Raw genomic sequence first — 11420 nt, 5'->3', positions numbered from 1 at the left:
AGTGTGAAGGTTTTCGTTTTGCATATTAATGGGGACTTTTCACTCCAGCCAAGATACTTAATTTAAAAAACATTAGCATGCAATCCCACACCTCTGGCTGAAGGTAATGTTAGTTGTGGGAAATGAAACCATTAACATTATTACCCGCTTCTGCTGTATTTTTACGGATTTGGGGGTTTTCTAGGTGTGTATGTACGGAATTGCCAATCCGTGTTTGAGTAAGATCGAGCAGATCTTTACCCATGATCGACATGGCAACTGTAAAAGGGTCTAAGGTGATCTCTGAGTAACAGGAAGTCAGGACGACAGGACCAGAACGCTTCTGGAATATATTTGATCAATGTTGACTGATAAAATGTAGAATACATTTTCAGGTGCGTACGGTGCAGCATAAGACTTGATTGTCACTGGTCTCCCACCAATGCCAATTTAGAACATAAGTTACAGTAGAAGACAAAGGGACTTCTGGAACGGTACCGTCAGTAGCTTGAAGGTCAGAATCATTTGTTGTATTAGTTATTTGAAGCTTGACCTTTAGCTTGAATTACCCCATTGATTAATTAAGACCTGAGACCAGATTCTACAAATGTCTTCTAAATCATGACAGTTTTCTGAAAAACCTATCAGTGGTGCTCAAATCTTTTCATGTCAAGGACCCCCAAAATGATATGTAATTGGCCACAGACCGCCATCTGAAAATGTGTTGTTCCAGGGACCCCCCTGAAGCAAAGATAAGAGTTAAAAAACGTTCCCTGTGAAAGAATATACTGTATATTCAAAGGTTACACATTTCCACGATTTTTCAAAAATAGCAGATCTACAAGCTTACCTATAATACAAAGTATAAAATAATGGTTAAAGTGGTTAAACGCTAAAGCGACACAGATGCGTTCCAGGTCTTAATGGATTGGCTAACTATGTGCATGATGGTATTTTCAAGCAACATTCATCGACAAACCAAAGAAATGCCATTATGGTGACAAATCAACTTTTGGCGGGAAAACAAACAATTTCAATTATACCAGGTTTGAACGTTCAACCTATTTACCGATTAAACTTGTGCAGATATTCACATAAAATCAGGTGAACATCCCAGCAAAAATGCTCACAAAGAAAAGGAAACAAGGAAATGGTTAGCTGATCGCTATGCTATGGTATGTGCATTAAGCCTCAGCCGTATGTCCACGTCAAAGGAGGAGATGTGAAAAATGGCATTATGTTTATTAAAAGCAGGTTGATCCATTCAGACATCCTAAGCAACGTAGATACATTGACCATTCTCATGCCAAACAGCAGTTGACAGTAAAACGCCACCTCAAAAATCTATCCATCATCTGTACCATTATACAATGCTGATCATGGGAGATGGACAGGAAAAAGGCATTGCTGAGCCCAAAAGGCCCAATATGAATAACCCCAACCCTAAATGTATCCAAACACATGGCCATATATTCTTAAATTATAGAATGATTCATATTTAATACATGTTCAAAGACAAAAGCTAATTAAATTATAACATGGAAAAGAATCAAAGACTTAAGGCTCATTTGGGACCTGAGGATTCCATACATACAGTGTACACTAATACTGTAAGGTGGCACCAGTCACCCACCATGACTTCCAATTGGCTTGTCAGACATCATTAGATATTAAAGACATCAATCAATCAACACAACTCTTTGTTCTCGATGGAAGCCATTAGATGTGAGTTTCTTATAATGTCCCAACAGGTGAGGCAGAACCATTTGTAAAAACAAAAATTATAATAACGAAGAAAAATAAAGTCATTTGGTTCCAGACTCCAGTCACATTTCCCCACATTGTTGAAGTTCTAATATGAGCTGTGGGTGTCTCATAAAAGTAAGAGATGAATTCCAGGTAAATGTATGAAGGTCCCAAAATATGTTATAGTCATACAGCGATGAGGCCCATGTCAGGGTAGCTCTGGTTTCTTACAGTAACCCAGTGCAGTATGAGCCTCCCAATGTCCAAGAAGAATAAGGAATGATGTCTGGAATGAAGTTCAGATCGAAATGTGATCTAACTTGTATGAGTTATGTACTGTATGTCCTCTGTTTATAGTCCATGTAACGTTATTCCTCAGTTAGCATCACTGTTGATAGTCATCCAAGAATTGTCATTATAGTTACATATCCATCTGACAGAATTCACACATCCTCCCATAGGATAGGAAACATACACCTCCTGTTGTGTCACAACATCGCTTTGCCTCAAAGGGAGGGGAAAAAAACCTTGCAAGAAAATCCATTGGTACTAAGAGAGTGGTAGTGGTATGGGGGGGAGCTGTTTCAAAGAGACTGTAGTCAAGTCACGACGTCTTTTCAGCTCCATAAAAGCAGCCTCTGAAAGAGGCGGTTCTTTTCAATATTTCCTTTTTATAAATAAAGGGAAAAAGAAAAGATCTCCTACACAAAGAGGCTTTTGTAGGCAGAAGAGGAGGGAGAGAGCGAGATGGAGAGAGAGGAAGGGAGCAGGTGGTCTTGTCTTTGTGGGACAGTTTGTCTTTCCCTCTTGGTGTGCAGCTCTAGCACTGACTGGCCCCCAGAGGCGGCGGTCATAGTATAGTCCTGGCTGTGAGGATGAGGGGCAAAAGGTGGACCAGGGATGAGACCGGCGGGCCTGCAGCTGCGGCTATGGCGACGGCACCTGGAATGGACATTGAGACATCGAAGAGCAACTCATTAGAGTTTCTATTCCCTGTGTGAATGTCAATGGTGGATTTTTTTTTTTACTTTAAAAGTATCAATACGGTAATGTAGAAGTAGGCTACTTGTTACAAGTGAAAGTCCACTATTCAAAAGTACAAATGTATTGGTATCGAAAATTAAAGTACCAAAAATGTATAAAAAATTAAAATTTTGATACGGGACATTTAAGGGACATCTATCAATTGTAACACACGCCGGCTCCATTCAATACCATTATAGGTCATATTTACACAGTTGACATATTGGCCAATAGTATATGTTCTAAATTTGTATTGTATTGTGTAGTGTATTCTAAAATTATTGTAGGGTTGTATAACATTGTACATCTCAATCAATCAAACGTTTGTTTAATCAATGTATTTCCCCACTGAACTGACCAAAAAAAAAAAAGAAGCCCAAACTGGTACACCCGATACTATTTAATATTTCCCTTATTTTTGATACATTTTCTTATCACATCCATGGTATGAAAACAATGCTAAGGAGTTGCTTCAATGAAATATAATTGCTTTAAGCTGAAAACGATATGTTTAATGATGTTTTTTAGCGTTGTTACATTTATCATGCATGCCGTTACAATTAATCCGACATGAGCAGCAATTGTAACACTGGAACAGCGTCCACGTTCGGTTTAATAACTCCCGACCTGTTTTATAAAAAAAATAACTTGAAGTGGTTTATGGTAGCAGACATGTGTAGGTCCGTTGCCTGAAAATATTACATGTGTAGATAAACGGATCTCTGAGTAAAAAAATGAAACGTGCAAAATGTTACATCCTTTGGCGGCTCTCCCCTAAACGTACTTAAATGTACTTGGTAGTTACTTTCCACCACTGGTGTATGTTGGAGAACAGAGAAGACGATTCTGAGCCAGATGTGTACCCAGTATGTACCCAGATGTGTACCCAGTATGTACCCAGATGTGTACCCAGTATGTACAGTACCCAGATGTGTACCCAGTATGTACCCAGATATGTACCCAGTATGTTAGGCCAGATGTGTACCCAGTATGTTAGGCCAGATGTGTACCCAGTATGTTAGGCCAGATGTGTACCCAGTATGTTAGGCCAGATATGTACCCAGTATGTTAGGCCATTGGGGCCAATTGGTCGAGCCTCTTTTTGTGGTAAATAATAACCTAATAGTGTACACCCCATTTTGACCTAAGATCAGATTCTAAAAATGTCTGTTTGAAAATGACAGTTTTCTAAAAAAGCTATGTTTCTATGTCAGTCGTTTTTCAAAAATAGCAGATCTACAAGCTCGTAGTGCTGCGCTCGGTGCCGCGCTATGAGCTTGTAGATCTGCTATTTTTCAATAGCTAAAGCATAACATAATGCTAACACCAAAAGGGGTTCCCGCCCAAAATGGGTTAAAGTACATTTTAAAGATTGTAATTTGTGAAAATAGGTTGATCATACAAAACGGTCTGTGTTAATGATACAGTATTAGGACGGCGCCCGGCCTATTTGGGGCCATGCATATCGGGGGTCAAAAATTGCTCGGACAATAAGCTCACAATGGTATCTGGCGATACACAGCTGTATCAGTAGGTGGCACTGTCTTACTGCAATCTACTTTCACCCTGAATGGATTTCAACTTGAAGCTACTGCAATACACACCCTGCACTGTTTTGTTTGTTTTCATTTTGTTTCGTTTTTAAAGAACATAATTTTTTACAATTATGTAAAATGATATTGAATCATTGATAGACAATGAATTGACCAAGGTCGACAAAAATGTGTTAAGCCAAGAAATAGAATAGTGGACTAGTAGAAAACCTTCAAGAAACAGACCATTATTATTAGTGCAAGAAGGGGACAAAAATATGTGAAAACTGGAAGTCATTCAGAGTGAGAGTATTCTGTAATGAGCACCGTTTTCAGGCTGTATAGGAATACAAAGAGCAACTGTGCTGTCTTGACAATTGAATGCTTCTTATTCTTGACACTAAAATGACCAAACCAGTGTGGTGAAGTGTGCATGCAGGGTTTCACAACAATTTAAGCTCCCAAGATTACTATTTCTTTCGATGATCCGTGGTGTGCTACCCAGTACGCACCTGCACCTCTAGGGATGGTGATTTGGCGACTGTTGCTGCCCTCCCCTCCCTCACTGAAGGGCTTGATCTGGATTACAAAGTCCTGGTTGACTGGCAGAGACAACTCCAGGGAGGTGGTGTTGGTCTCCACCACGCTGGGACGGCTGTGTTTGTCTTGCCTGTACATCACCTACAGTATATGAGAGAGAGAGAGAGAGAGAGAGAGAGAGAGAGAGAGAGAGAGAGAGAGAGAGAGAGAGAGAGAGAGAGAGAGAGACTATGAGAACATAGCAATAGCGTGCAGTGGGAGGAAGACACAGCAAACAATATGCTGATTGATTGATTGATTGATTGATTGATTGATTGATTGATCGATTGATTGATTGATTGATTTCAGTTTGCAGAATGGGTACAGTTCAAGGAAGGTACAGGTCAGTACAAAATCTTAAAGAGGATAAAACCAGAAAAAGCACTAAGATTGTTTACATACAGTAAAAAGTGTCCTTCATTTTCAATTCATCAAAACATTTAAAGACAAATATACACTATGCAAAAAATAAATCATCATACACTGTTAAAAAAAGGAAAATGGTACACGTACAGTGTGTACGGTATGTGGTTGGATGTAATTTCCGTGCCCTCGAGATGTTTTGACAGTGCCAGATCTTGTTTTGGATTTGTTTTAGGCTTTTCTGCTTTTATTGATAGATACAAGTGAAGAATGACAGGAAAGAGGGAGAGAGAGATGGGGGAGACATGCAGCAAAGGTCGTCATGAACGGGACTCGAACATGCGGCGCGCTGTTAGGCCAGAGCTTATATGTAGCATGCGCCTGGACCACTAGGCCAGCGGGCGCCAACAGTGCCAGATCTTATAACTCTAACCACATATACTCTAACCAAATAGTCAAATACTTGTCATTTCAGATGATCCTCCATCCTCTAAACAAAGTCCAGTTGGGGGCAGAGTAAAACATCTCAGAGGTGATAATACATGCACATCCACTCTAGCCAAGGTGCTGGACAAACGGTAATACAGGGAGAAAGAAATAGAGTCCGCAACACTGGTTAATAATACTCAGCTCCACTTGTTTAAAAAAATATATAAATTCAGCTAGCACATAGTAAACACTGTGACTGCTATAACGCCTCTGTCTGTGTGATGTGGGCAGAACTAGTGCGATCCTGTTGATGCGTCATGAAAAGCTCTAAGTCCTGTCACCTTCAGACAAGGCTGTGATGCATGATGAGGCTTGCGTGTACTGTACTGCTTTCTGTAACGGACAAAGCTGAATCTCAGCTTTAACATGATTGCGTTAAATCTCCCGAGGACAGGGTGAAGGACAGAGGAGAAAAATGTCAATTCAATTTAGCATCAATCCAATTTTTTTCTTTTTGGCTGTCTTGTGATTCAACTTTGTTGATCCACTGTCTTGTCCAATCTAGCATAATCTGCTTAGAAAGGGACGGCAATTGTATTTACTGGGATTGCTGAACGTCACTCAGTCCCAGATAAAAAAACAGTCAACTGGAAGAATGCGAAAATAACTGCTCCAGTAGTCAAAAATGTTAGTTGAGGATTACATTGTGTATGTACTGTAGTCAGTTTTTGTAGTAACTTGAATTACTGGATGTGGTTTCATCATGTTGTAGATCAAAGGTATGGGGTATTGCCAATGCTTCATCTGTGTTCAATCATGTATGTAATTTCCAATTACATACAGTACATGACTAATGATACATGACTCACTAATTTGTGACGTAAAACACCTAAAGGGGAACTGTTGCATCAATTATGATACATGAGACATCACCAGATTACACTAGTAGTAGTCTGGTGTGTATAGGCCAAGAGCCACATTGATGCACTCTATACATGCAATTGTTAACATGTGAAGGTATCAACCCTTGCTTCCACTGTCATTTACAATACAAAGATAATGCAGCCAAAACCCAACCCATGATTTATTTTTTTGCCCAGAAGTGTATATTTGTACGTCTTTAAATGTTCTAATGAATTGAAATGGAGGACCCTGATGTAAACAAGTCTTAGTGCTTTTTCTGGTTTTATCCTTGTAGCAGATTTTGTATAAACCTGTACTTTCGTTGAACTGTACCCATTCTACAAACTGTGAATAAAGGGTATGCGCATGCATAAAGTGAATGGCAAATCAAGTGGCAAAGTGAGTTTAACATTGTTTAACGTTGTTTAATGCAATCAGATCAGATATTTTGTTTGTATGTATGGGCTGTCAAGGCCAGAAAGTACTTTTTGTCACTCAGTAGGCCCTCCTGCATACATTCCGGGTTTAATGATGATGTCACGCACATACCCTCTGTAGTCAATTAATCAAGACACAGACTGAGTAGATAAAAATGGTGGCATTTTATCATGAACATTAGTGAGGAGGACCGATTATATGAAGGTAGGTTGAAAAGTGGTGAAGTGGACCTTTAAGCCAGGGGTTCTGAACCTGGGGGTCGCCAAATTATTTTGGGGGGTCCCCAAATTATAAAAAAAAGAAAGAAAACTGGAACTGGAAAATGGAAATTTAGAGTTTACAGTTTTACAAACACAGGATATGATGTTATTATCCAAAGTGCTTAGTCATAGTACACAGTGCATGCATAAACTTTCCTTAATGATTGCGAACGCAGTGAGCCACTTACTATGACAGCAAGGGCTGAATGTCTGTGTGTGTGTGTGTGTGTGTGTGTGTGTGTGTCACGCTGTTACACCACCCGCCCGCCACCAGAGGGCGCAGCTGTAGCACACACACACACACACACACACACACACAGGGCGCAGCTGTAGCACACACACACACACACACACACACACAACCACACACACACGAGCTGCGTTCGCTTCCCGCGTTTGCGCGTCTTACTTGTTATATCTGGTTTCAGTATTTATTTATGATCGTATTTTCTCTATTATTAAGTTATATTGTATCAGTCAATTTGTATTGGTGGTGGGGAGGGGGGCGGGGAGGGGTTTGCGAGACATGGCCAAAGCATTTTCGGGGGTCCCCAGCCAAAAACTTTGAGAACCCCTGCTTTAAGCTGTGCTAAAGCTTAATTACAAGTCTCTCTCTGGGTGTAAGCACACTTGAGCGTCAAAAAGCCGCTCGTGGCAGGCATCTCTTCCTGGTTTTTAGACAGCTGGTGGATGGAAATTAAGCTCCACCAACACGGCAGAATTCCACGTCGGCCAGATTCCCAGAAACGGCTTTTGGCATCTTTGTGACGCTACAGTGTGCCTGCACTCTGTCTCTCTCTCTCTCTCTCTCTCTCTCTCTCTCTCTTCCAGTGTGATTGGGCTGGACCATATTAGAATGGCAGAGGGGGGTTTTGATGTACCGTGATGTGCTTTTGTCATTCATTGTTTATGTTGTATGTTGCTTATTGTTTACTAGTGTGAAAAATGAATCATTAAAGAAGGAATACCATATCTGTGTAGTTCATGGAGATGTTCAATATAATTTGAGTTAAAGGTGTTGTGTGTTTGTATGTTTGTTGTGTATATAGGCCTACCCCTTGACATGGTGGAGTCCAGACTCATTGCCTCCAGCTGAGTATAAAAGGCTGCCAGTGGACAGCACTCATTATGTCAGTTGTTTTGTAGTGCCTGTCTTTTTGGCACCATTTTCTGCCATCTTTGTGAATAAACAGTTAAACACACCTTTTGTTTGTACTCATTTCCAGCAGCTAACTTGGCCAGCCTAACGGCTCATTGGCACTGTTGCATGAGTTGGTGCCTTTGTGGTCGAAAGGGCCTGCAACCCAACAGAGTAATTTCAAGTGTTGTGCACAGCGTGAATAACAATGTGAGTAACCTGTGCAACAATTTCAATTTGTGTTACTAAGTTTGTGTGTCTGTGTTGGTAAATATGGGTTGATTTGGGAATGTGCTGTAGCGCTGTATAGAGAACAAGGTGATTGTTTGATTGCCTTGAGCATTTCCTACAAGCACATTGCCCCAGTGAGGGGTATTTTAATAGCTTGAAGATGGTAATAATTTAGTTTATTTGCCTCTGTGTGATAACAGGAGTAAGTTTTAATTTATTTTTATCCATGTGATAATTAGTCATTGACTGTTGCTGAGATTATTTCCTTTGGCTATACTGCTGTGCATATTTCTCATTGGTGGTTTTCTTTGCTTGCAGAGATCATACAACACTTGTTTTTGAGAGCAAAAAACCCTGCATCATTACAAAACAAAAATGCCGGCCACTGTTACAGAGCTGACAATGAGGTTATATCTTCCCTTCTTTGGAATCCTGCCTCAAAGCAGACCAGAGGAAGGAAACTGTCGTTCCCTGATGTCATCGCTAGGGACACATGCATCAGTAAGCAGGAACTGGGGATGGCAATGAAGGACCGGGAAGTCTGGCGTGGCATTGTGAAATCCATGATCTCGACCGTGGTCCCAAAAATGATGAAATGATGACAACACAAGGACGTCCTCCATTGTCTCCGACCGGCGAGTCACGTACACTACCGGCAACTGCTAGTAAGTTGGTGAGGGCTACCAGTTAGCCAACTGTTTGTTCAATGTCATTTCATGTTAAAACTCTCCAGCAGTCTAACCATACAGCCTACTAGGTTTTGACCCAGTCAAGGCATTGGATCACTTGACAGGCTGCCATGGCTGTGAGGCTCCTATGGGTCATTCCCCATTACGGTCTAATCCATAGTCCCATTCACTCGTCACAGAGCTGCAGCCATATCTTCAATGGAGCACACGCAGCAGGCAATCCCCTAAAGCTGTGCAAAACTCCCTTCCTTTACTGTACCTTATATCCCGTGACCTCGGATTCATTCTCCAGGGCATGAACTTGGTCCCATTTCAGGATAACCTTGGAATTGGATGTGTTCCACATGATCTTGACTGGGGCCTGGCTGGGAGCTGCAGGGGGGGAAAGGGGGGGATAGAGCCGAGTCAGAAAAACAACCAACGATCAATATGGAGTAACATCCAGAACTGACTCGGCGTGAAGGAGCTTTCTCATTATCAGCTTATCATCCCCACGGTAGGGAGCTGGCAGCAACAGTCTGAAGTTACTGAATGAGTGGGTGTAAGAGCTTGGTTCCTAGCACTTGTGCTGGGTACTGGAGAGGACGAGATGGGGAACAATTCCTGTTAATAGTCCATATTTGTTTTTACAGCTAAAGTTACCTTGGTGTCATAATAAAGAAATGTAGTACATGTAATGGTGCCCTCATTGGCTGCAAAGTGGCTGCAAAGTGGCAATATAGTCTATCATATTCATGTCATAGAATGTGACTAGAGTGTTGAAAAGTGGCAACAAATTGCAGGTGAACTAATGGTGCGTTTCCCTGTCTCTTTCTTTCATGAAGGAAGGGGTATCATGGTATAAAAGCAAAACATGCACACATTTATGTGGTGCTGCAAAATCATATAGCTCACCGGGAAGAGACATCTCCTGTGACACCTCTCATAAACATCAGCAACCACTATATCCAAAGACATGACTAGCTATTCTATTATTCAATAAGTACAAAATAAGGGAGACGGCTAGTGTGTGCGTGTTGCTTCGTGATCACAATGTCTAAGCAGCAGTCCTTCCTTACGTGCAGAGGCCATCACCATGTTGGCTTGTGGTGGACATTTTTGTCAACATTCCATTTTTGCCACGGACATACAAAATGAGTGTACAATAATATTACCAGAAACACAAATTGATAGCCCTGAATGACTAACAGATCTGGAACTGTGTTCAAATGGAACAACAGCATTTGAACAGAGTTAAAGGGGGTCTTTGCAAATAAAACATTTGAGAACCTCTAGTACTAGTGGACACCTAATGTGCCACAGTGGCATAATACATAATTGCCATACTTATTCTGGAGAAAACCTGGAGACTCTACATTCAGTAAGTGGGTGTTATGATAAATTAGACCATTGAAATGGTGTGTAAAACAGAAAATCTAAAATTGTCCATGGACAAGACCAAGGGCCCTTAACCCTTATCCCTAAACTAATTTGCAATTCTTTACTATTTAAACAAACATTTTAAAATAGTTCAAATAGCCGATCTGCAAGCTCACAATGTCTCGATGTAGATCGGCTAGTTGAACTATTTTAAAATGTTTTTCAAAATAGTAAAAAAAGGGAAAATATGTTTAGGGATAAGGGATAAGGGTGGCGCAAGATGGAGCCCCAAGTCTTTGCCACAGACACATTTGTCTGTGTACGTTGGTGATGGTGACCCTTGCTTACGTGGTTTCTTGGTTGTGACATTGACGATGGCACTCTGTGGGCCCACCCCGGCACTGTTATAGGCTCGCAGAGAGACGTAGTAGGTAGTGCTGCCCTCCAGGTCCCTGACGAGCACCGCCGTCCTGTTCCCCACCGTTCTGATCACACTGGCTGTGTCCTGCTTATCTCTTTCGTTCGAGTACCGCAGCTGTAATACAGCACCGAAAATACAGGTTATCCTTCCTTGGCACACGCACAATGACAGCCATTGTACATGTCCACTCTTTAAACATTTATGCTGCCTCTATATCTACTTTAAATTATTTCTTTAATGTAATACAGCAGCGTTACATTAGTGCATTGCAGCTCCAGTGAGTCACGACCGAATAGTACAATTTTTTTTACTTTTGGCAGTTAAAAAGGG

General features: G+C 41.1%; 1 protein-coding gene across 2 annotated transcripts in view; it reads right to left on the bottom strand.

The window, feature by feature from the left end:
- Positions 1 to 1268: 1268 nt before the first annotated feature.
- Positions 1269 to 11420, bottom strand: part of cntn3a.1 (contactin 3a, tandem duplicate 1) — a 136415-nt gene continuing 126263 nt past the window's right edge. Inside the window, exons 20-23 of one of the 2 annotated variants that reach the window (XM_083769096.1) lie at positions 11018 to 11204; positions 9570 to 9682; positions 4793 to 4961; positions 1269 to 2667 (exon numbers count right to left, since the gene is read on the bottom strand). In XM_083769096.1, coding sequence (XP_083625222.1) covers positions 2576 to 2667; positions 4793 to 4961; positions 9570 to 9682; positions 11018 to 11204 — 561 coding nt within the window. In that variant the 3' untranslated portion in view covers positions 1269 to 2575. The remainder of the gene's footprint in view (positions 2668 to 4792; positions 4962 to 9569; positions 9683 to 11017; positions 11205 to 11420) is intronic. The other variant, XM_083769097.1, reaches the window with a different exon arrangement.

This window comes from Protomyctophum parallelum, assembly GCF_964188405.1.
Source record: "Protomyctophum parallelum genome assembly, chromosome: 7".
NCBI lineage: Eukaryota > Metazoa > Chordata > Actinopteri > Myctophiformes > Myctophidae > Protomyctophum > Protomyctophum parallelum.
This window is presented reverse-complemented; position numbering and strand designations above follow the sequence as displayed.